The 26,041-nt window shown below is 45.4% G+C and overlaps 2 protein-coding genes across 9 annotated transcripts in view; both read right to left on the bottom strand.

Annotated features, from left to right (window-relative positions):
• Window positions 1-3,929: 3,929 nt before the first annotated feature.
• On the bottom strand, window positions 3,930-11,268 carry rnf141 (ring finger protein 141). 3 transcript variants are annotated; one of them, XM_068313962.1, is made up of 6 exons: window positions 11,183-11,268; window positions 10,016-10,198; window positions 9,780-9,888; window positions 8,434-8,627; window positions 7,886-7,993; window positions 3,930-7,602 (listed from the first exon to the last, which is right to left on the bottom strand). In XM_068313962.1, the coding sequence occupies exons 1-6, from the start codon at window positions 11,254-11,256 to the stop codon at window positions 7,452-7,454; spliced, it is 819 nt and encodes a 272-aa protein (XP_068170063.1). In that variant the 5' UTR covers window positions 11,257-11,268; the 3' UTR covers window positions 3,930-7,451. The 3 variants fall into 3 exon arrangements, with proteins under 3 accessions (XP_068170063.1, XP_068170064.1, XP_068170065.1); XM_068313963.1 differs by having other exon boundaries at window positions 10,016-10,195; window positions 11,183-11,236; XM_068313964.1 differs by lacking the exon at window positions 11,183-11,268 and adding an exon at window positions 10,409-10,926.
• Window positions 11,269-13,460: 2,192 nt separating this feature from the next.
• The window catches only part of LOC137593508 (alpha-1,3-mannosyl-glycoprotein 4-beta-N-acetylglucosaminyltransferase C-like), a 40,495-nt gene continuing 27,914 nt past the window's right edge, over window positions 13,461-26,041 (bottom strand). For 4 of the 6 annotated variants that reach the window (XM_068312267.1, XM_068312270.1, XM_068312269.1 and 1 more), the window contains 3 exons: window positions 15,177-15,321; window positions 14,914-15,061; window positions 13,461-14,817 (listed from right to left, as the gene is read on the bottom strand). In XM_068312267.1, the coding sequence (XP_068168368.1) occupies window positions 13,652-14,817; window positions 14,914-15,061; window positions 15,177-15,321 (1,459 nt within the window). In that variant the 3' untranslated portion in view covers window positions 13,461-13,651. Of the gene's footprint in view, window positions 14,818-14,913; window positions 15,062-15,176; window positions 15,470-16,735; window positions 17,177-19,685; window positions 21,404-26,041 lie in introns of those variants that run through there. The other 2 variants (XM_068312272.1, XM_068312268.1) reach the window with 2 other exon arrangements.

The raw sequence follows: 26,041 nt of genomic DNA, 5'->3' as shown, positions 1-26,041 counted from the left end.
TCGCTGAACAGGAAACCAGTTCGCTAAACAGGAAACCAGTTCGCTAAACAGGAAACCAGTTCGCTGAACAGGAAACCAGTTCACTGAACAGGAAACCAGTTCACTAAACAGGAAACCAGTTCGCTGAACAGGAAACCAGTTCGCTGAACAGGAAACCAGTTCACTGAACAGGAAACCAGTTCGCTAAACAGGAAACCAGTTCGCTGAACAGGAAACCAGTTCACTGAACAGGAAACCAGTTCACTGAACAGGAAACCAGTTCGCTGAACAGGAAACCAGTTCACTAAACAGGAAACCAGTTCGCTGAACAGGAAACCAGTTCACTGAACAGGAAACCAGTTCACTGAACAGGAAACCAGTTCGCTGAACAGGAAACCAGTTCACTAAACAGGAAACCAGTTCGCTAAACAGGAAACCAGTTCACTAAAAAGGAAACCAGTTCGCTAAACAGGAAACCAGTTCGCTGAACAGGAAACCAGTTCACTGAACAGGAAACCAGTTCACTGAACAGGAAACCAGTTCGCTGAACAGGAAACCAGTTCACTAAACAGGAAACCAGTTCGCTAAACAGGAAACCAGTTCACTAAAAAGGAAACCAGTTCGCTAAACAGGAAACCAGTTCGCTGAACAGGAAACCAGTTCACTGAACAGGAAACCAGTTCTCTACACCACAATAAAGGCTTCACACCTTGAATCTTTTTAGTAATGATCGTGAACATTCTGGTGATGTCACAGGCTGGGGGGGGCAACACTGATGTGGGTGGGGGGGACCTGACTCTGGATTTCAGGCCTGATGGAGCTCTGGTTGAACAGCAGTGGAAGTCCGGTGGTGCTGCTGTGATGACGTCACGGGATTCAGACTTTTATCTCACAACATAGACCTTGTTTTTTATCAGTGGCATTAATCATCCTACGTAACTCACGAACACGAACACACATGTTTATTTATATTACATAGACACGCATGAACATGTTATCTATGTCTCTTATTGCTTTCTTGAATCCTGCAAGGATCAATAATCATAAATAAATTTCCTATAATATATGACTACGATATGGCAAGCAAGGATTAACACATTAAATTAAATTTGGTTTTATTCAGAAAATGCATGGAATACATGTCAAAGCGCTGTTTTCTGGGTTCATTGATCGTTGTGTGGCTGCATTACAGCCAATCTTCAGGCTTTTTAAAACCAGTAATCACTGTAAATTCCACAAAACACAAAATTGAACAAGAGGAATGTCTTATCCCGATCTTATCCCGGCTTGATGAATAAACTTTGATAGTGATTTTGAATCACCAAATCCCTTTACAGAAGCTAATGATATAAACAAATCCTTTATATTAAATACTGTAATGCTAATTAACTACACAGTTACAAAACTAATCCGTCACACCCACATTTCAAGCATGTGGGTGTGACGGATTAGACAAATTAGATTACATGTTGGTGGTGGAGGAAGAAACCAGAAGGAACTCATCCAGATGAACAGGGAGATTCAAGTAGAACCTCATTCCTGTGAGGAAACAGCACCACCTATTGGCTAACCAACTGCTAAACTTGAACAATTTGCTGTATATATACTAGCACTGTATAGTAGTACAGTCAGGGGTGGACGGTAACGGAGTAAATGTACTTAAGTACTGCATTTAAGTACAGATATCCAAAAGCTGTTAAGTCGATCCACTGGACGTTAAGAACGTTCTGGAAGACGTTTCGTCTCTCATCCAAGAGACTTCTTCAGTTTAGAGGGTGGCTGATCATTTCCCAGATTATTAACCCTGTGGGGTGGGGTCAGATTATTAACCCTGTGGGGTGGGGTCAGATTATTAACCCTGTGGGGTGGGGTCAGATTATTAACCCTGTGGGGTGGGGTCAGATTATTAACCCTGTGGGGTGGGGTCAGACTGTGTAGTGGTTGTTTGGTTTCTCCTATGTAGACATCTGAGCATTCCTCGCTGCATTTAACTGCTTACACCAGATTGCTCTTCTGAGACCCCACAGGGTTAATAATCTGGGACATGATCAGCCACTCTCTGAACTGAAGAAGTCTCTTGGATGAGAGACCAAACGTCTTCAAGAACGTTCTTAACGTCCAGTGGATCGACTCAACAGCTTTTGGATAACCATGACCTGGACGACTGAGAACCTACACAGACAAACAGATTCTGAGGATTTTTACTTTACTCAAATACTAGAATTCTTTTATACTTATTACTCTTACTCGAATACATTTCCAAGGCAAAGATTTTTCCTCTTACTCGAGTTAATTTCTGAGAAGGCTCATGAATACTCGTTACTTTTAGGTTTGCCCGTTGTTTTTTTGCCCCACCCCACCCCCCCCAATGCAATTGGCCACACGCAGCGTTCGTCAAAGAAGGAAACCTATCACAGTACACGTTCTCAACTGGGATTTACGTAAAAGCGGAAATACGTCATTCCCTACCCAATCAGCTCAAAACTAGACCGCGGTGGCGAGGGAAGAAGAAGCCTCCGTTGGATCTGATGAACATGATGAGTTTAATGAGGCGGAGGAAGAAAACCCACGGACTCATCTTAAAGACATGTTCGAGTTTGTAGAAGTGAAAAAGGACAACGGAGACTCAGACAAGAAAAAGTACATTTTCAAATGCTTATTGTGTTCGCTGAAGAAAAACTGACAAAAGTCACACCTAGAGACCTCTGGTCACTTCATTTTACAGACTGACAGAGACTGGAGGACACAGGGCCACAGAGGCACACAGACTGGGGGGGGGGGGAGACAGACAGTCTGGGGGAGACAAATATTGTGGTCCTGGGATATGTCCTTCCTGTAAACATTGAGTTGTTGAAAGCAGATTTAGTTTGTTGTAAAGCAGTGGTTCTCAACCAGTGGTCCACCAGGGTGTCCTTCAGGGGTTCCAGTTGGTCCCCAGTTAAACCAGTTGGTTGGGCCTGTATGGCTCCATTTGGTCTTGTGTGTGTATGGAAGGGGGGGTTGTTTAATAAAATGTGAAAAGGACAGAATAGTCCTCTTTGATGATGCCATTAATGTTATTTCCATTGTTATAGATGTTGGGGAAGGCTTGGTTCAGTATAACATGATGGTTCTACAGGCAAGAACATCAGTGCAGGTGGTTTCAAAGAGTTTTCTCTGAAACAAGACATACAAGGTACTATATATAAAACTGTAAAATGACAGTAATTCAGTCAGGTCCATTCTCATCAAAGATAAAAAAAAGGAATTTACTCTCACTTTTGGTACATTTAAAAGCATTTACTCATGAATACTTAAGTACATTTAAAAGCAAGTACTTTTTTACTCTTACTCAAGTAATGTATTGACTGGGCTACTCTTGTAGCAGAGTAAATTTTGACCAGAAGTATTTGTCAGTCAGTCATCTTCAGATCACCACCGCTGTATCCGCCGCAGCGGGTCACAGGGAGCCGGAGCCCATCTCGGCGGCATAGGGCGTGAGGCGGGGGACACTTCGGGCACGACGCCAGTGCACCGCGGAGCCACACACAAAGACATACAACCATGTACACACACACTCATTCCTACGGGACATTTGGAACGGCCAATCAACCTGAAGCGCATGCTTTTGGGAGGGGGGAGGAAGCCGGAGAACCCGGAGAGAACCCCCCCAGACACGGGGAGAGCATGAGAACTCCACACAGAGTGGGACCCAAACCCGGGTCCGCCGTGTTGTGACGCGGCATCGGTAACCACTGCGCCGCCCAGGAGTATTTGTACTCTTACTCAAGTACTGGGGTCAAGTACTCTGTCCATCTCTGGGTAGAGTATGTACATACACACATACGTGTGTATATATATACTGTGCGCGCACACACGCACGCACACACACGCGCACGCGCGCGCGCGCGCGCACACACACACACACACACAGTTACCTCAATGATCAATAAAATCACCGACAAATAAAATAATAGCATATTAGTTTTTACTTCATGTCATACTTTGCACATTAAAATAGGATTAAAAATACTTCCATGAACTGTAAACAAGGCATTTTTAAAAATTAAGCAAATAAAAGCTGTGAAGTGGTTTCAGCCTTCTGTCACTGATCATAAAGTGCAAAGTGAGAATCTACTTTTTCAGGGTAATACAGTAAGGATGAAATAATTTCACAGCAGCTCTTTACACTCATTCATGATATACAGTTGTCCATAAGAAAACAGTATTGTAATCATTTTCATGCCTTAAATCTTATATAATCATAAATTACAACCTTGTCTCATGTACGGTATTTTAAATGAGCCAAACAGACGTTTTGTGTCTGATCTCAGCTCCACTCGGAGGATTCCACCAGAGGTCAAATCATCTGTTGTTGTGTACAGTCACCAAGACAATGTAAAGAGAACAATATGTGTCAGCACTATCAACCAACAACTACCTCCAGTCAAATTAGAACCACATGTTTAGCAAGTATTAAATGAACATAAATTAAATATCTACAGGAAAACGCGTCTGTCCAATGAAAAGGCTTCAACAATTGTTTGGAGATGTTTTATGTTTGGAAAACAATGAAAATGTATTTTAATAAATTATCTAAATACTTAATTAGAATTCTTCATCATAGCATGTTGAAATAATCTAAAATAGTGTTCTATATTTTCACATTTTATAAAATTCTTTAGGACACAGTTTTGATAAATCACAACTTTTAGCTTCAGAGCTGCCGGCCCCCGTGAATCCCTAACCCCTAACCTTTAACCCTAACCCAAAGCAGACAAATGTAAAGTAAAACATGTCTACAGCAAAAGGATTCAAAAGAACTCAGTAGAGTTACAGTGGGATGAAAAGTTTTCCACATTTTCCTTTATAAATCACTGGTTTGAATCAACAATTCCAGTTAAATAAATCCGATCAGATGAACACAGAAGTTTATAGGGTTTACAAAAAGTGTGCAATAATTACGTACACAAAAGTAGGCAGGTGGATAAATTTGGGCACCTGGAGACAAAAATGTCATCAATATTTAGTAGAGCCTGTTTTTTCAGAAAAACAGTCTCTGAATTCAGTCTAGAGCTTCCAATGAGGGTTTAAATTTTGTTTGAAAGTATTTTTGACGATTTGTCTTCACAACACTTCTCCAGTTGGATTAGTTTGATGGTTACCAGCATGATCAGCCCGCTTTATATCACACCACAAATTTTTGATGTTCAGGTCCAGGAGTGAGATGTCTATTCCAGAACATTTACTTGTTCCTCTGCATGAATGTCTTAGTAGAATCTAAACAGCGCTTAGGGTCGCTGTCCTGTTGACATATCCGGCCCCGTCACTGATTCTTAAACATTTTTAGAATCTGCTGATATGGACTGGAATCCATGTGACCTTTAATAAGAATGCCACTGGACACACCCCCACAGCATGATGGAACCACCACAAATGCACCACGTTTGAATCAAGTGTTTGTTTTTATAACGCTGTTTTCTTCATCTGCGATGCGTACCGCGTCTTATGTTTAAATAACTCAACATTAGTTCCATCAGTACAGAGAACCTCATTCCAAACTGAAGCTGGTTTGTCCAAATGTTCTTGAACACACCTCAAGAGACTGTCATGTGTGCAGACTGTTTCTCCCACGTCGTTCTTCCACAGAGCATCCCTTTGCACAACGTGTGTCGAGTAGTTGAACGATGCACAGTGACACCATCTGCAGAGAGATGATGTTGTAGGTCTGTGGAGCTGGTCTGTGAGATGACTGACTGTTCTCACCATCCGTCGCCTCTGCTTATCTGATATTTTTCTGGGCCTTTCAATCCGGACCCTAACTAGAACTGTTCCTGTGTTCCTCCATTTCCTCACTACGTTCCTCTCAGTGGAAACTGACAGCAGAAATCTCTGAGCTAGCTTTTTGCATCCTTCCCCTAAAGCATGATGTTGAACGATCTTTGTTTTCAGGTCATGTGAGTTGTTTTGAGACTCCTCTGTTGCGCTCTTCATAGAAAATGCAAAAAGGACATCAAACTTACAACTGGCCAACTACCCTTTCTCATGATTAACTTCACCTTTGTATGTAGGTCAACGGTCAATGAGCTTCACTTAACTATTTTTTTTGTTCCAATAATTGGTGCTAAAGTTATTCATATCAATAAAACATCAAGGGTGCTAAAATTTCTGCACCTGCTTACTTTAGTTTAAATAATTATTGCACACTTTCTGTAAATCATATAAACTTCATTTCACTTCTCAAACATCACTGTGTTTGTCTGCTATATAATGTATTTAACTGAAATTGTTGATCCGAATAACCAGTGATTTATAAAGGAAAATCTGAAAAATTATCAGGGGTGCCCAAACGTTTTCATACCACTGTGCATCGTTAAAAAGATTAAAACAGCACTGATGACAATTTATGGCTTTTATACCATAAATCATCACAGAAATCATAAAAAATTAAATATTTATCCCCAGAAAGACAATCACGTTCTAAACTGGAACTCTGAACATCGGATCACAAAAATTTTACACATCATGTGATGGAAACATGTAGGTTGAAGTTTACAGGGTGGGAAACACATCTGTCAGAAACCGTCTGTTATATCTGTGGCTGAAGCAGAAGAGAAAGGTTTTTGGGTCAAACTGGAAAAAATTTGTCTTTTGTTCAGCAGTCCCACCTAACCCAGACCCTAATCCTGACCCTAATCCTAATCCTGACCCTAATCCTGAACCTAATCCTGAACCTAATCCTGAACCTAATCCTGACCCTAATCCTAACCCTAATCCTGACCCTAACCCCTAACCCTAATCCTGACCCTAATCCTAACCCTAATCCTGACCCTAATCCTAACCCTAACCCTAAAAACCAATCTAAATGTGTGTTGGTGCTTCAGAGGGGATTCAGGAGGTTTAAGGACCTGGATTGTTGTTTCCACCCATTTCAACACTTCATGCTAAACTAAACTAACAGCTGGAGACAGTAGGCTTGTGTTTCTCACACAGAAGTGAAACTCTTGACCTTCTCATGTAGCGCCCCCTGTAGGAGGAGCATGTAAAACCATTGATGTGACAGCATCTTCTTCACCGTCAATGAAACAAACCTGGAAATACTGGATTTCTGGTTATTCTGAAAATTACATGAATGAGTTAGGATTTAATCCAGCAGATTAGATACTGAACATAGAACCAGAAGCGGTCATGGAGCACGACACCAACCACGCCTGGGGAACAGGTGTGGTTGGTGTGGTTTAAGCCCTTTGAGACATTGTTTGCGAATCTGGGCTATATAAAAATAAATAAACTTGAAACAAAGAACATCTGAAGACTTTTTTTGGACTGTTTCATTTTCCACCCTTGTGGCCTTAAAGAGCAGGAGACCCTGCTGCCCCAGGTTTTTACCCCACAGGAAAAAAAGTTCTCTCCCCAGGTGAAAGTGACGTTTTGTTGTACGGGTTCTTCCCTGGTCCTCTACCGGCTCAGGGGTGTGTGTGAAGGAGTGTGTGCTAAGGCCTGTGAGGGTGGCCGGCATCATCCGCCAAGTTCAGGATGTAACCAGCGATGTCGCCCTCAGTCGGGAAGTCAGACATTACCCATGATTCACTGGCAGCCGTCACGTGTAGGCGGCACATGGGGCAGTTTCTGCTGTGTCCACTCCTGCAGAAACACAAGTGTGTGTGCTATTACAGGTGTGTGTGTGTGTGTGTGTGTGTGTGTGTGTGTGTGTGTGTGTGTGTGTGTGTGCGTGTGTGTGTGTGTGTGTTATTAGAGCTGTGTGTGTGTGTGTGTGTGTGTTATTAGAGCTATGTGTGTGTGTGAGTGTGTGTGTGTGTGTGTGTTATTAGAGCTGTGTGTGTGTGTTATTAGAGCTGAGTGTGTGTGTGTGTGTGTGTGTGTGTGTGTGTGTGTTATTAGAGCTGAGTGTGTGTGTTATTATTACCATTTATCGATACACTTCTGACAGAAGCTGTGTGCACACGGGAGAATGAGGTCTGCCCTCCCGTCCATGCAGATGCAGCACTCCTCCTCGTCAGTCAGCTGCTTCACTCTACACACACACACACACACACACACACACACACACACACACACACACACACACACACACACACACACACACACACACACACACACACACACACACACACACACACACACACACACACACACACACACACACACACACACACACAAACACACACAGGAGCCAGACGTTAACAGTGACGCTACTTTTGGAGACAAACACATGAAGTTGGATAAATCGTTCTAAAAACTGACTCAGGTAAATATCTTCAGTGTTATAAAAAGCCAAACTTTAAATGTCTGTTTGTCTGGCCAGTTTTAATGAAACTGAAGTGATTTGGTTCACCAAACGGTGAAGTGCCCCCACCTGTAGGTGGAGCTACTGAAGTCATTACAGAACTGTTTCTTCACACAGTATCTTAACTGTGTGTCTGTCAGGCTGAGCCACACCTGGACGACCCCTACCTGCCCATCCACATGCTGGCCTGGCAGGAGTCTGTGGAGGGGAGCTGGGCTGACGGGCCCTCGGTGGGGCCCTCGGGGGGCCCCTCAGCAGACAGAACCTCTGCAGCCTGGCTGGTGATGTCCCGGTACAGCTGGATGAACTGGTACAGGTTCATGATTCGCGATGCTTCCAGCATGCCGTTCTCCTTGTTGATCTGTAAATAAACAATAAAGCAGTCCTTTAATACCCCTGTAGGGAGCCATGACAACCATCGTGTGCGACCACAGTGCTGCCCTGTCCCAAGCAGCTGGCCTCAAACCAGTGAAGGACAGACGACCAATAACGCTGTTTATGTCATTCAATCTGTCTGAAACATCTCAATCCTGACTACTGTCAGGGGACGCGCGTGAAAAAGAAGCACGACTCTATCGGGTGGGCAATGTGAAATAATTCAGCCTCCAATAACTTCATACTTCCTTTGTTCTCCACAAAGAAAAGTACTGAATGATGCAACCCCTCAATGGTATTCTACCACTTTTGTGTTTACAAGAAAAACCCAGTGGATCAACTCTGTATTCAATGAAAAAACATTTGTTTAGCAGATTTTCTGTTAAAAATAAGCTCATGGGAATTAACTGCATAGTTTTAGCAATCTTCTTCTCCTTTGGGCTTTTCCCTTCAGGGGTCTCCACAGCCAATCAGTGTCCTCCATCTAACCCTGTCTTCTCATCCTCTTCTCTCACACCAACTACCTTCATGTCCTCTTTCACTACATCCATAAACCTCCTCTTTGGTCTTCCTCTAGGCCTCCTGCCTGGCAGTTCAGAACTCAGCATCCTTCTACCAATATATTCACTATCTCTCCTCTGGACATGTCCAAACCATCTCAGTCTGGCCTCTCTGACTTTATCTCCAGAACCTCCAACATGTGCTGTCCCTCTGATGTACTCATTCCTGATCCTATCCATCCTGGTCACTCCCAGAGAGAACCTCAGCATCTTCATCTCTGCTACCTCCAGCTCTGTCTCCTGTCTTTTCCTCAGGGACACTGTCTCTAGACCAAACAACATCGCTGGTCTCACCACAGTTTTGTACACCTTTCCTTTCATTTTAGCTGAAACTCTTCTATCAACACATCGCATAGTTTTAGCAATAAAGATTTTAATGTAATTTAATAACTCAAGTATAGAGAACAGAAATGCTATCAAGGAAGACTGATTAAATTATAAAAACAAATCAATCCAAAAGGCAGACTGGGCTGAAAACTTGGATTTCAGGGTCAGTCTGTGTCTCCTTCATGAAGGAGGCTTGATGTCTGCTGATGGTTGTGTTGCTGGAGGAACATGTGAAGGAACGATGGCGGTACCTTGGTGCACAGAACCCTGACCGCCACCTTCCACAAGGCCGTGGCGTCAGATCCCGGCTGGACCTCAAACAGAAGGTGTTTCTGCTGCCCAGCTGCCAGCTTAGCCGTCCTGAGAGAGAACCAGCAGAGAGAAAGTAGCTGAGTATCCCATACTGTTTGAAATTCTATTTACCAAATCGTAAAGACACATCCAATGTAAACACATATTCAGCTGAGTATTTCCAGAGGACACCTACACATCATTGAGTTCAGCCACTCGGGCCAGAAACTCCTCGTAAGTCAGGTATCCGCTGTCACGAACGAGTCCGGCGTGTTTGAGCAGCTTCTCCGGCAGACGGGTCATCACCGCCTGACCCGAGAGCTGCTGGCCCATCCCGTCAGCCGCAGGAACAGGAAGCTCCTCCAGATCACACTGCCTGCTGGGAAATGAAGGCACAAGCTGTGATTTTCTCATAGATTCCTTTCTTACAAAATTAAGAGTTTCCACAGCATTTCTTTGTTTTTGAATCATTTAAATTCTGGAGGTGTCAGTTGTAGCAGAAAAGTCTGGAACAATCTGTGTGAATACAGACTGCCAAAGACACATGTAGAATATAATATAATATAATATAATATAATAAGGTCATTACTGTCACAGCTGAGGCCTCCACTTGTACACCTGACATGTTTGAACCTGCTTGATGTCCTGCAGGTCTGACAGCATCTCTGAGAACTAAAGCTCCTCGAGATGCTGGACCGGATGAGTCCCGGTGAACAGGGTCACGGAGCAGAATTCTTCTGAACCAGAAACATCTAAATGTTGTTTAGATATATTTATCTCCACTTACCTCGTTTTAAACAGAACGGACGGCTAAAGCTAACGGCTAAAGCTAACGGCTAAAGCTAACGGCTAAAGCTAACGGCTAAAGCTAACGGTTAAAGCTAACGGTTAAAGCTAACGGCGAAGCGCTGACATCAGAAACTTTCTCCTTCAACACTTCCTGACGAAACTGACAGCATTTAACAACGTAAATCTTTTTTAGCGTGTAAGAAGAACAAATACGAGACACTGTGACTTATGATTTACCCTGACTTATGATTTACCCTGACTTATGATTTACCCTGACTTATGATTTACCCTGACTTATGATTTACCCTGACTTATGATTTACCCTGACTTATTTACCACGTTACGGTTCGACTCCAAACTGAACCGGTTCTTGTTTTGACTTCATTTAAATCGGGTGACATCATTTTTCGGGCAGCAGCTAGCAGCAGCTTCCCATCCCGTTTGGCTCATCTTAGCAGCAGCGAAACAACCGATTCTCAGCGGTTTGTACGGAGGAGCAGCTCGTTAGTGTATCTAACGTGATTAATATTTATTAAGATGATTGATTAAATATCAATGAAACTTGTTATCTTACCGAACTTCACAAGCAGCTCGGCTGTTAGCTTTTTGCTTTGTTGACACTACACAGTCGCAGTTTGATGACGGCATTGCGCGCCCCCGACGTCACTGCCTGGGTGTACGAGTTGCGTTCAAGAACACGACTCTCTTTCTCTGGACGTCAGTCCGGTTTCCGGGTTGATCACATGATCGCGTCTGGAAAATCCCAGCAATTGAGAACTCACTCAGCTGACTAGTTAATTACAATATGACCAAAGTCTAGAACTTGGTGTAATCGTCTGATTTTGACCGAGTTTATTTTCCTCGGTTTGAGCAAAGCGTTTCTTCCGCAGACTATTGAGGTTAATGACGGTGCATGTAGAAGTGATAGCATTGAGCTTTCATTGTTCAAATTGATTTTAATCTAATGATGTTATTTAATATGACAGTAACGCCTTTGCTGATGGTGTATTATTTTATACTGTCCTTATGTAATAAAACCATGAGGTGGATAAAATGTCCTGACACGGAGTTGTAGGAATCGGTCTGGTTAAAAGGCAGACATAACATCTCATTGATATTTTATTTACTTCAATCTGACAGAATTTCACATGTTAACACTTATTTGATATTATTTTAGTTTGAAATCCAGTAATTCTATTTGATTCTGTAAAATACATCCAAGAATTTGATCGTCAAGGAAAAGTTTTTATCACACTGCTGCGTGTCTGCTGGACACACACACACACACACACACACACACACACACACGTACACACACACAAACACACACACACGTACACAAACACACAAACACACACACACGTACACACACACACACACACGTACACACACACACAAACACACACACACGTACACACACACACACACACGTACACACACACACACACACACACACACACGTACACACACACAAACACACACACACGTACACACACACACGTACACACACACACACACACACACACGTACACACACACAAACACACACACACACACTCATTACGGGCGTCTCTCAGATTAAAGCGTTCTTGTACATTAATGCCGGCAGATGTTCGTCCCTCTTCACTCTGTCTGACCCGACAGGGGTTGTCCACGATCTGTTTTCACGTCTGTAGGTGGGAAGATGATGGCAGACTGAGGAGGAAGAGGAGGCAGCACTTGCTAAATGAAATAGAGAGGAGGAGGCAGAGAATAGAATGTGCAGAGAAATAGGATGAAGGAAATTGGATGGCACCAGAAGGCAAGACCGTCACCTAGGGGCACATAAGAGGAGGCTAATCTAGAAGCAGGAGATCAAGAGAACGGCATCTCAAAGCCACTGTGTGGACTGAAATGTTCCAGCAGACCATCAGCTGGAGCCTGATGTGATGGAGAAACACACTGACATCTAGATGATTTGTCTGATGGTGGAATTTTTTTGTTTTTCACCACCATATTCTCTCTGGGTTTGGCTCTGTCTGCAGATGAACCATCTGCTTCACTGGCGACCAGGACAGGTGGGGGGGGCAGAGACACCAGTCCCACTGAAGAGTCTATGCTCACATTATAACACCTGTCTGTGATTTTTATTAGCATGACGTCACTGCGTACTTTCTGCATCTCGTTGGGTCACACGGGATCTGTCAGCGTCCAACGTGTCTCCACGACCTGAAAGAAAGCACCGTCTTATAATCAGTTTATTTAAGTTAAAGCGCATCAACATCTGCATTAATGCAAGAAGTCTCCCTAATTAAACACTGAAGTCCACCTGCTGCTGCTCCTCTGCCTCATGTCTCTAAGCAGACGTAGATGTTTTAATGGTGACCTGGCAGGTGAAGCAGTAACACCTGCACCATTCTTAATGTCCTGCTGGTAACTCTTGAGTGGAGAGTCCTCCCAGGGTTCTAACAGCTTTATATCTATTCTCGGTTCTTCTTGCAGGAGGTTAAAGGGTCGTTGCACCTTTACACCGGGACCAGGACGTTTCACTCCACCTGAAGAAGCAGCGATTCACCAGGTAATTAATACACGACCAGCAGATGGCAGCAAAGAACACGACAGGCAACGAAGACAGAATGAGAAGGGAGGAAGTGATGGATAAATGTGACTATAAATCAACACACTGATTAAAGTACAAGGGTAGAGTGAAAGTTCTGGAAGTTTTTGTATTTTGGGACATTCATAATATTTTGTGATTTATTTTGTGTGGGAATTTAACCTTTTTTTTTTTAGCTGAAGAAGGAAGGGGGGCTCAGTTTCTACGACAGGTTTTGTATTAGAAGCAGCGACGAAAGTAAGAACAACTTTGCAGAGAAGTATTAACAATTTATGTACAGACTTTAAAGTGAATATAAGTATAAAGGTTTGGAATTGTACAGATTGGTCATTTTAATACATCACATTGAAAATAAAGCCTTAGACCAACCCAAGAAAATATGGATTGGAATCCCAGAAATACATTTCCCAGAAGTAAAACAATTATTCAATCATTAAAAGTCTTTCCACTACTTTGTAAATGGGCTGACGGGCTGTGTGGTCCATAAACTGATAGTTCTGATGATGAGCCACTCTTTCTGACTAGCAGTGACGACGATTCTTACGCATTCAATGTCAAAGCCGATGGCATGATCCACGTTGGTGACCTCGATCCTTCCACCTTTAAACTCTCCCAGCGTGATGTAGGACAAACACTGCCTTCCCTGCTTTGTGTCCACAGACTTCTGGCCCACCTCCAGAGCTCCGTGGTGAAGAATGTCGCTCTGTCTGTCTTCTGTTCCTGTGATGATTTTAATCCTGCTGATTTTAGCAGACTTACCGAAGACGATGACGAAGAAGTCTCCTGTTGACGGGGGCTTTCCCCAGAAGTACTCGTCCACCGTGCTGTAAGCCTTGGTGGCGTCGTAGTTCTCAAAGACGTTGATGTTGGTGTGAAGGCTGGCAGGAGGGTTGTCGGGAATGTCTATGGAGTCTTCCTCGAAGTCGTCGTCCTTCAGCTTGTTCTCTGCTCCCTTGTAGGAGGAGTAGTAGCCCATGTGCTGGAACAGCGAGGGCTTGAAGCGGATCACGTCCTTCTGGGCCAGCAGACCCCGGAAGTGGATGAGGAGCCAGTCGCAGGGCATTTCCTGGTAGAACATGAGGAGGAAGTGGGCCAGACGGGGCAGGTCTTTGGCGTGGTACAGTTTCCCGATGTAGCCCAGCTTGGAGAACTCCAGCATCACCCAGTAGGAACCTTCTCTGGAGGTGATCACCTTCTTCAGCGCCGTCAGGAAGTTCCTGGAGCAGCGCACGTCGTCCTCCAGCATCATGTAGAAGTGGGACAGATTGGTGCAGAAGTTGAGCAGGAACGCGTAGTCCACGTTCTGCTTGGAGCGGAAGCGGACCCGGTCCTCCGGGTCGTTGTAGTTCCTTTTCAAGCCGTCCAGAGATGGGTAGAACTCCTCTGGGGCCTGGATCACCAGGAGGCGCCCGGCGATGATGTGGTGAGCAAACTTCCTGGTGATTTCCTGGACCAGGTTTTCACACCAGGCCAGGTCAAAGTCTGCCAGGTGGACCACAACCATGATCTCTTTGAGTTCCTCGTAGCTGGACTGATCGAAGATGGACTTGATGGTCTCCAGGAGGTAGTTCCCTCGTTTCCTCTTCACTGACGACAGCCCGATGGTGAGATATTCTGTGAACACAAATCATTTTATTCATTTAAGGATGAAATTGAAAAAACATTTCTTGTTAAATGTCAAAGTAGTTTCTGGCAGGAAAGAACACTTACTTTTACGAGGCAGAGGAATTCCTGCAAGGTAACGATATGTCACATTGATGGTCCCAGAGAAATTGGACAGGTCTCTGAACGTGTGGACATATCGTTCGGAGTTTACAGGATGGATCAGCGACTCTCCCAGCTGCCTTTTCTTAGCCTCCTTGAAAGACAAAAACCAGAACACACTGAGCAAAAGTAGAACTCCAGGGGTAGCAGCTGGACGGAGGTGCTCCAAGATGGACGCTGTTGACCTTTTCAAAGGTGAGAAGTCTTACCAGCACATATCCATCATCCAGATAAAGGTTGAAAAACAGCAGAAAGGTGATGAGGAAGCCGAGGAAGGGGAACATAGATCGCTTCCTGAAAAACCTCATCTTGTCTCCGCCGACTTCCACATTCGCCTCCAGATCCCGGCTCTCGCTGCAGGAAGCCAGAGATAAGACAGATCTTCGGTCATCTCGAGGGATGAAGATGAGAGAGTGCACACATGGACGGCTACATCTTTTCAAATTTAAATCTTGTGGACTTGTGAGTAGCAGCATCAATATTAAGGATTAGGAGAACGCTTCTGTGGAAGGAATAACAAAGAGCTGATCACACACCTCAACCACAAATCATGAATCAGGATCGGCGTACTAATGAGAGCAGAAGACGTGACGTACTGACTGAAGTGAATTCAATGACGACACAATTAATAGAAATCAAGCAACAACCTAAATGTCATCCTGGAGAAAAAAACCCACTCAGTTACTCAGTTTAGGGTTGAAGCTCATTTCTGACGACGTGATGAAGATGAAGAACGTTTCTGTAACCAGTAAATGATGAAGGTAATGTGGCAGCGAGAAAACATTTATTCATCACATGAAATCTTGCATAAAAATGACTTCATGAAAGCATCTTCCTCCTGTGGGGTGACTTTAACTCGTTCCTGAGTTCTCTGTTTTACAGTCGTTCACAGATCGATGATTCTGTGGACGACTTCTCGTCCTGTGTCGGATTTGATTTGGTGAATAAATATGTTGTCCCATCTTCAGAAAACCTCCAATAAAAATAATGTCTTAATGAATTATGAAAGGAATCTTTCCCACAAATAGTAGAAATAAAAACAGTCATTATTTTAGAAATAATGACTCAATACATGACAACAATAATTATAATAAATCATTATCTACAGATGCAAGATAAAAGTCAGTTTTCTGAAAACTTTTTCCACTCTGAGGTGTTTCATTTTTTTAAATGATGTCATTATAAATGGGTTTTCAGAGACACACAATGGATTGATGAATAAATCATGATAAATTTGCATGGTTGTGAAACCGATCACAGGAGACGACGCTGACTTCATGAATGTGCTGCAAACAGAGTTTACTGAAGCAGAAACAAACAAGCAGATTAACATTTCTATGAGAGATGCTGGACGAGGGATTATCTGGACACACTCGGTTCATGTCGGTTTAGGCGTTGGGGGAAACATCTGCCTCACCAGCGACTAAACGCTAAAGCTAAATCTCCTCTGCTGCTGTCTGCCATGTGGGAGCAAACCAAAACAAAGCTGAAAGACGCTAAAAACAATCGAAACAGATTGGAGGACATGCAAACTCAGGATATCTGTAAAGTCAGCAATGTCTGTCCATTCATTTAGGCCCCAGTAAAGCAGATGGAAGTATTCTAGTCATACAACATACATGTGACGTGTGGACGCCACCAGGACAAAACAAGCATGACACACTCAACAACGGACGCGTCACACTGGACGACAGCCACAAATAAGTTAACGACATTGTTCGTGGTGTGGTGGGATGTTTCAAATAAGATAAAATAATAAAATACACACAGCAGATGTGTTAGAGAAGTTGACAGAGTCGTAGAGACTATCTGACCGGGATGTCAGGCAGAGGCTTTGCTTCTCCTGGACTCAGATGAGTTCTGGCAGTAAACTTATCACCAGACTTGCATGATGTGTTTTGTGAAGATGATGTATTGATGTCAGTTGGACATGGGCTTGGTTTGACATGTGGTCAGTTGCCAGTGAGTCCAGTGACCGCCACCACGTACACACAGTTGAGTTGAGGGCTAGCTGGACTCCCAGGACGTCGTTACCAAAGATCTCGTTACATAAGTATCTGCTGACGTTGTTTGTCTGCATCATCAATGACATTGTTGGTCTCCTCTCAACCTACGTATGATTGGAATGGACAAATAATTATCTTAGTCTTATGTACTTTTTCCTGTCTTCAGAAAACCTCCACCTCCATCTCCACCTCACACGGCGTCACCAAAAGGGGGTTCAAGACGTCGTCTGCCGTCCATGGTCACACACACACACACACACATACACACACACACACACACACACACACACACACACACACACACACACACACACACACACACACACACACACACACACACACACACACAGACACACACATACACACACACACACACACAGACACACACACACACACACACACACACACACACACACACACACACACACACACACACACACACACACACACACACACACACACACACACACACACACACTCGGTCAGCTCGTTGGTGTTTTTAACAGCTGGACCCACGGAGCTGATTTCACTCCTGAGGTCATCTCAGATTAGAGGGGCTGAGATTATCAGAGGGAATCCAGTGAACGGCTGACGTCAGCACAGGTGCGCTCTGGGGGCGGGGCCTCCACATCAGAAGACCTCAGCTAAACGTTTTATTTTATTTACATCGGTGACTTTACGACAGGCGTCACAGGTCAGCCTGATGATTGGAGGAATAAAGAAGGTCTTACAGCGCTGCAGACCGTCCACATGGGGAGTCGCCCACCTTCACCTGTTGAACCAGATGTTGACACGACACCTGCCATTAAAACTTTACCGAGGAAAATTGTCGCGCTAAAAAGGCACTTCCTGTCAGAGCGGTTTGAAAACGTCCTGATCAATAGAGGACGATTTGGAAAACAGACGGTCGACAGGCTGCTGGACGTTTGGCTGGAGGCTCCCAGACACCTGTGAGCTTCAAACGCCACCGCTTCCATCAAGGTGCCCTTCAGCAAGGCACCTCATCGCAGTGAGCCTCAGCAGCAGCGAGTCCAGCTCCGGACAAAGGCCCCCCAGTGGAAACAAAGCTAACTGGATGAGACACCCCCCCCGACGTCTCTACAGGAACAGACGGATCGATGGCGTCGCGTTGGGAGGGGCTCCACACATACGCGTGACGTCTTGTTGACGCACACGGATGATAACGCTTCATCACGCTCCACGCCATCAGGCGGTGTGAATAAATACGCCGTCAGGTGGTGTGAATAAACACCCCCAGCTGACCAATCGTTTGGAAGGAGGCGGAGTCTCGACAGGTGTTCAGCCATTAAAACGTGGCAAGTTCAGAGTTCACCTCAGCGCCAACAGAACTCCAGAGGTTCTTCAGACGGATCAAAGGTTTCTGAAGGTCACAGCCTCCTGGAGCTCAGGACTTTAACTTCTGACACAGTATGTGTCTCAGACTCTAAATCGGGCTATTATATATATCCAGCCCCCCCCCCCACTGCAGGCAGACCACTAACGTGGGTCAGAGCGCCGTCAGCTGAGGAGAGACCATCCTCATTAGAGACGAAGCTGCATGCTCTCCTGACAGGACCTACATGAAGGTCGGCTGAAAGGAGAGAGGAGAATCGTGTCTGCTTCCGGTGAGGCTTCAGGTGAGGCTTCAGGTGAGGCTTCAGGTGAGGCTTCAGGTGATGGTAACACCATCAGGACATCATGAGTTTATGTTCTGAGAGGCGACAGCACAGGATAAGAAACGCCGATGCACGAATCAAACGCCCCGACGCAGCCTCAAACCCTCCAGCTGATGCGTCAGTGGGACAGGTGTGAGGGGCGCCAGCTGCACCTTGTTCGGTTTGTCTGGGGTGAAAGGCGGGGCTAATGGAGCTGCTAACCACTAACAGAAGCCCCACATTGACCCCGATGAAGCACCAGACGTTTATCTGTTCATCTCTGTGGACGAGTCGCCTCCTTTACCATGAGCCCCCCCCGACTGGACCGCAGAACCAAAACTCAACCCCTGAGCCGTAACGGTACCTGCTGCAGCCGGCCATCCTCCCTTCTCCTCCTCCCTTCTTCTCCTCCTCCCTTCTTCTCCTCCTCCCTTCTTGTCCTCCTCCATTCTCCTCCTCCCTTCTTCTCCTCTTCCCTTCTTCTCCTCCTCCCTTCTTCTCCTCCCTTCTTCTCCTCCCTTCTTCTCCTCTTCCCTTCTTCTCCTCCTCCCTTCTCCTCCTCCATTCTCCTCCTCCCTTCTTCTCCTCCTCCCTTCTTCTCCTCCCTTCTCCTCCTCCCTTCTTCTCCTCCTCCCTTCTTCTCCTCCTCCCTTCTTCTCCTCCCTTCTCCTCCTCCCTTCTTCTCCTCCCTTCTTCTCCTCCCTTCTTCTCCTCCCTTCTTCTCCTCCTTCCTTCTTCTCCTCCTCCCTTCTTCTCCTCCTCCCTTCTCCTCCTCCCTTCCTTCTCCTGTCTTCTTTCTAGTCAGGCGATTTACCGACAGCCTCTCTGCCCACATGTTTGGGGGTGGGGGGCAGCTAGTTTCCCAGACTCCAGCAGTTACCGTCTTCCTGCTGGACAAGAGGAGAACGCCCCAATGAGAAGAGACCGGGCTGCTGGGCCCGGGTCACATGACACAGCCAGTGGTACCGACGCCCCAAATCAGCTCAAACCTGGAGAAGTCGTTTGTAGGTCAAACAAAGATTTAACATTTAAAATTTACTAAACCATGTTAACCTACCGGGAGGAGGCCCCGGGGACGACCCAGGACACGCTGGAGAGACTATGTCTCCCGGCTGGCCTGGAAACGCCTTGGGATTCTCCCGGAGGAGCTGGACGAAGTGGCTAGGGAGAGGGAAGTCTGGGCTGGCCTGCTTAAGCTGCTGCCCCCGCGACCCGACCCCGGATAAGAGGAGGAAGATGGATGGATGGATGGATGGATGGATGGATGGATGGATGGATGGATGGATGGATGGATGGATGGATGGATGTTAATCTGTTCCAGTCTTGTAAAAAAAAACAACAACAACATATTTTTATCAACCAATAGAAATGCAGACTTTACCTGTGTATAATTAATGATAAATAAGTTACATAAACAATGATAAAGAATGAAAAAACACACACATACGAGCAACGTCTTTACTCCACCAACAAGAACGAGATCCGGTCTCACTGATGTATCCATCCACCAACACGTGGTAAAGAACGAGATCCGGTCTCACTGATGTATCCATCCACCAACACGCGGTAAAGAACGAGATGCGGTCTCACTGATGTATCCATCCACCAACACGCGGTAAAGAACGAGATCCGGTCTCACTGATGTATCCATCCACCAACACGTGGTAAAGAACGAGATCCGGTCTCACTGATGTATCCATCTGCCAACACGTGGTAAAGAACGAGATCCGGTCTCACTGATGTATCCATCCACCAACACGTGGTAAAGAACGAGATCCGGTCTCACTGATGTATCCATCCACCAACACGTGGTAAAGAAAGAGATCCGGTCTCACTGATGTATCCATCCACCAACACGTGGTAAAGAACGAGATCCGGTCTCACTGATGTATCCATCCACCAACACGTTGTAAAGAACGAGATCCGGTCTCGCTCCACTAACACGTGGTAAAGAATGAGATCCGGTCTCGCTGATGTCGTATCCATCCACCAACTAGCAGTGGTTCCTGAAATACAACTTGTATCTCTGATTTTTGCTCTTGTGTCAAACAAAAATATGGACAGAGCGCTGGCTTGTATCTCGAGGTTCTACTGCACTTTACTGAATGACATTGGGGGAAAAAAAAGTTGTAATCAGAATCAGGGACAACTTTCCAGATACATTCTAATGACAAAACAGTAGCATTGAGGGACATGTATTGTGTGGTTATTGTGTGATGTGTGAAACCAAAAATGACAAAATGATCAGTAATTAGAGAGCTTAAAGTTGTGAATCAGATCTCATGGTGACCACAGAACGACGTTCTGTCTCATTAGCATTGTTAATAAAAGCCAGCAGCCACAGAGCGAAGAAAGAAAAGCGTTAATTGGAGTCTTCTTCAGCGACAGCAGAGATTTCGTTTGTAGCTGGGGGAGACGGGGAATCTCAGCAGGGAGGCGGTGATGCAAGTTTCAGTTCAAACACTTGCTACCAATGAAAAGACAACAATCCAAACCAGAGGAGACGCCCACGTGACGCTAGCACTCAGTCGCGTGGGTCGGCTTCCTGTAAGCAACAACACGACACGCCGGTAGGCCGCTGCAGCGACTGCCTGTGTTTTTAATATTCTTACGTCTGTGACAAACATGGACAAAATCTTTTTCTAAAACTCGATCCAGAGTGGCGGCAGGCAGCCACAAAACATCCCTGCAGGGAAAAGGTGCATCTTTAAATGTTTCCGCCGCCGGCCGACGTTATGGATGGATCCCTTCAGAGGAGCGGGGGCATCAGACGTGCGTCCCGTGCGGCCCTTGGGACGCACGTCTGATGCCCCCGCTCCAGACGTTCCCCTCCAACATGTGCTTTTTAGCTACATTTACAGCGATCACATTGCAAGAAGACATAAAGACGCCTGGAGCCTCGCTTTGGGGCCGATCCGCTGGGACGTGAACGACGCTCCGTCTCCTATGGACATGACATTGGCTTTCTTTTCCATGTGTTGCAAATCAGACGAAGCCTCTCGTAACTAATACATGTTCCACAACGATGATCAAATCATGGATATTAAATATTCATAGTTCGTCTGGAGTGAGTTCACGCTGGTGACGGGAAGACACTGGAAGGCTGACGGCATCTGCTGCAGCGCCATGAGCCAAAAAACATTTTACACATCGTTATAGATCGTTTAAAACAAATTTAGTGACAATCAAAAATCAGCATTGGAATTTACAGCAAAAGAAAGAAGTTAAAGTGTTTAGACGTTTCAAGCCCAAATCAGTTATCTGGAAATGATTTCAACACAGATCTACCCTTCAGAGATCTTCTGATAAATCTGCTTTGATCGTCAATCAGGCCACTGATGCAGGAGGGATTCCAGCCCCGCGGCTTCTTGGTAAGAGCAGAATTAATACAAGACGTGGATTGAAACCATCTGGCTTTTAAGTGTGTTGTTACTGGATGACCTCGAGGTGGTTCGATGTCACGGGGTGTTCAGGATCGGCGGAGGGTCATCAACAGATTAGTCTCTGCTAGGATGAAGGGCAGCTGGTGGTACAGAGGAGGATGAAGAAGATAGACTGACATGGAGAAGGAGGACATGCTGTGGAGATGCCTAACGGGACATGTCCACAGGAGGAGGAGCCTAAAGGGACACGCCCACAGGAGGAGGAGAAGAGTCAAAGTGGAGGGTGACGGGTGGTGTCAGCAGAGTGCTGCTCTGATCCTGTTCTTCTGGCGTCCAGTCGCCCCGGGACACCGGCTACACGCGACACCGCCTTCAGACGTGTTCTGGGAGATGTTCGGGACGAGGTGTCTTCCTTCCGTCAGAGAAACCTGCTCGTTTCTCTGCTGTTTCAGCTCCATTACGTTTTATGACTGCTGGTTTTTGCTCAGTGGGTCCTAACAGACGGTAAAAGGTTCGCTGCACGATGTGAACGCCAGCGGGACGGGACTGAAAAGACGGGAAGCCAGCGTCAGAACGATCACACGTCAAAAAAAATACTGAAGAACTGAAAACCCACAAAACTAAACTAACAACTAAAATCCTGCATTAAAGCAAGAGCTGCTCCAGAAGTGAACTCTTCCTCATTCCAAACGTATTCCTGACTCGCGCTTTGTGCTAAAAATTCTGATTTGGCCTCAAACACCAAACACAATTCTATTACAGAACAACCAAATGATCGCTCTTCCATAAAAACACAGATGCAAACAATCTGATTGTTGATTGAAAATGAGATCCTGCAGGCGGTTTATTGAACTCTGATGGAAACTCAGCATCAGGATTCAGCATCAAACAAACATTTCCCCGTCTCGTCAGACGTATCCGAGGAAACGGAAACAGAAATCAGTCGGGATGAATTAATGAGGAGTTATTTCATATATCAACAGGTAATTTTATGTAAATTAAAAAACTCATCTGAAACATCAGAAAATCTTTTCATACCACAGGAGAAACTGGAACAGATGGTGGGAGAGAACAGCTTCTGCTGCTTCATACCCTCAATGGAACTGGGACCAGTGATGCCCCATTAAAGTTTTCTGGATTCCCAGTTGGGCCAAAGATCCCAACCAGGAACCCTCGACTTTCAGACACGTTCCTGCATTTTCTGTTTTTTGCAACGCTTGTGATCCACCTGAGTGGAAATGCGTTTGTGCGGCGAGTTCTGGAAGCACTCTGTCTCATTAATCATTCATCGGCAGCGGAGCGTCTGCTGAGAGCTGATTCTTGGCATTTAGACGGGGGGGAGACTACAGTAAACACATCTCTGAGTGCTGCTCTGTGGTCCGCATAAAATCAATTCTCCTGATATTGCATTTCACTTGTTGTGAAGCGACAGGATGAAGGGATGTGATCTCACCCAGGACTCGCCAATAATAAAATTCTATCAGCGAGAAAGCACCAGGGGGTAGTGGGAAGTGTCAGGATGGTCTGAACCACATTTTCAATAACAAACAGTCCTCCTGTGGGAAGTCACAGCGGCCCGAGGTGAGACGTGTGCTATTTGTAACTCTGGACGCATTGTACAATGCATAAAGATAAAATACGCGCTACACGCCTGCAGGGAGGACAGAGATTTCACTTCTGAAATGAAACTGCCTGAGAAGTCATTAAATATTCTCAGAGCCCATCACTTCCTCTCCGCTTTGCAACAACAGGGAAATCCACGGTGAAGACAGCAGTGAAAAGAAAAAGTCCGTCGTCTCTTCGACACTGGTTTGGGATGCACGTATGTGGAAATAGAGGGATTTACTGTGGAGATTCAATGGGAAATGGGGAAGAAGAGGCTGGTTTCCATGGCGACGAATGTAATGGAAACATCAGCGTGAGCTCGGTGGCAGAGTGGCATTGAGACGCCCAATCCTGAAATGATGCCGCTCGCTGTAAAATCATCCTACAGCTCAGCTCTATAGAGAGGAAGAGGAGGAGGAGGGTGAGGTGTCAGAGCACACAGCTCCGCACTGACGCTCCATCACCAGCTTCAAATATTCTAAATCTTTTCCACAAGATGATTTAGAGATGATTAAGGAACACAGTCACATCCTCTTCCTCAGTAAACGATGAAAGTGATGCTGGGACTCCAACATGTCGAGTCCACCTGACAGGTAAAAGCACACCTGTCTTTTTTTGCAGCTACTGACTTGACCTTCATCGCCTGTAACATCCGGGTTCGGAGGCGAACACTTCCTGGATCCGGACAGCAAGTTTCCTCTGCCTCCGTTTATGTCTGAAGCTCGTCCCGCTTTCACTCCATTTGCACTCATCGTCTTGGTAATCACCACCCTGGGTGTGAAACCGGCAGCGAGTGAAAGCCCGGATGCTTTTATTACCCTCTGAAGGCTTTCTGATGTTGCTGGTCAGTGAGATGATCTGATCTCATCTGAGCAGAGAAGTGACGAGTGACCCAAGAAGATCACAGAGAGAAAGAACTACGATGGACATGTAGCACCACCGCAAGACCAACGACACAGGGTGCTAACAAATCCCAGGAGAAGGATGCTTCATGCAATGCCCATCCATCAGAGGGCACTCTCCTCTTCAGGTGCAACTTCATCACGTCAGCTGTGTGTTTTCTGCACCAGTTGAGATACGATCCATGCTTCAGGACACCGCTAGTTGGCGGATGGATACATCAGTGAGACCGGATCTCGTTCTTTACTACGTGTTGGCGGATAGATACAACATCAGTGAGACCGGATCTCGTTCTTTACTACGTGTTGGCGGATAGATACAACATCAGTGAGACCGGATCTCGCTCTTTACCACGTGTTGGCGGATGGATACATCAGTGAGACCGGATCTCGTTCTTTACCACGTGTTGGTGGATGGATACGACATCAGTGAGACCGGATCTCGCTCTTTACCACGTGTTGGCGGATGGATACAACATCAGTGAGACCGGATCTCGTTCTTTACCACGTGTTGGCGGATGGATACGACATCAGTGAGACCGGATCTCGTTCTTTACCACGTGTTGGCGGATGGATACGACATCAGTGAGACCGGATCTCGTTCTTTACCACGTGTTGGTGGATGGATACGACATCAGTGAGACCGGATCTCGTTCTTTACCACGTGTTGGTGGATGGATACAATGCGTTTTACGATGCGTTTCTTTTCATTCTTTATCATTGTTTACATAACGTATATATAATTAACTACACACAGGTAAAGTCTGCGTGTGTATTGGTTGGTAAAATGTGTTGTTTTTTTCATATTTTAGTGAGTTTGGGGCTTTTTCACGAGGCTGGAAAGGATTAAAATGATCTGAGTTCTTTTAGTGGTTAAATGCTCGTTCCTCCAGGCTCTCCTGTGTTTGTCGTTCAGTGACTAATGTGATGATCTCTCTCAACCCGCCTGCGGTTCTGTCAGCGAATCATCAGCTATTTTGCCACGACCGCCAAACAAGCAGTGAAAAGACGAGCGGCTGGACAGCGGTAAAAGCTAGAACAACAACACTGGAATGACTCCATTATTGCTGTTACTGCAGTAAAGATCTCACAAATAAGAAGCTCTCCTATTTTCTACCTATAACCAGATGATGTTTGGATGCATTTTATTAACACTACACCTAATTTGTACCACTTCCTCCATTATAGGAGTGCTTACACAGCCTCCCTGCTCCACAAAGGAAATGTTAATGACTCCATTACAGATGGGGGTCTACATTAAAACTGTAATTTTCAGGACAAGGTTTGGTTTATGTTCCTTAAAGGGTTAGCAGAGGACGCTGCTGACAGGTTTTCCTCCAGGCTTTAACAGATACGGAGGCACTTAAAGGACCCGTATTCTCCTCCTGGATGGACGACTCGTGTTTCCTGGTCGTCTTTGCCAAGGAGCCATTTGATGAGAAGAGGCTGTGAGACCGGAGACAGACGTCCACACATCCCTGGGTCCATCCATTAAGATGTTTCAGCCATCAGAGGTCACTTCCATT

Source organism: Antennarius striatus, chromosome 4 (genome assembly GCF_040054535.1).
Source record: "Antennarius striatus isolate MH-2024 chromosome 4, ASM4005453v1, whole genome shotgun sequence".
Classification (NCBI taxonomy): domain Eukaryota; kingdom Metazoa; phylum Chordata; class Actinopteri; order Lophiiformes; family Antennariidae; genus Antennarius; species Antennarius striatus.
The sequence above is the reverse complement of the archived record's forward strand: the minus strand, read 5'-3'. Positions and strand labels throughout refer to the sequence as shown.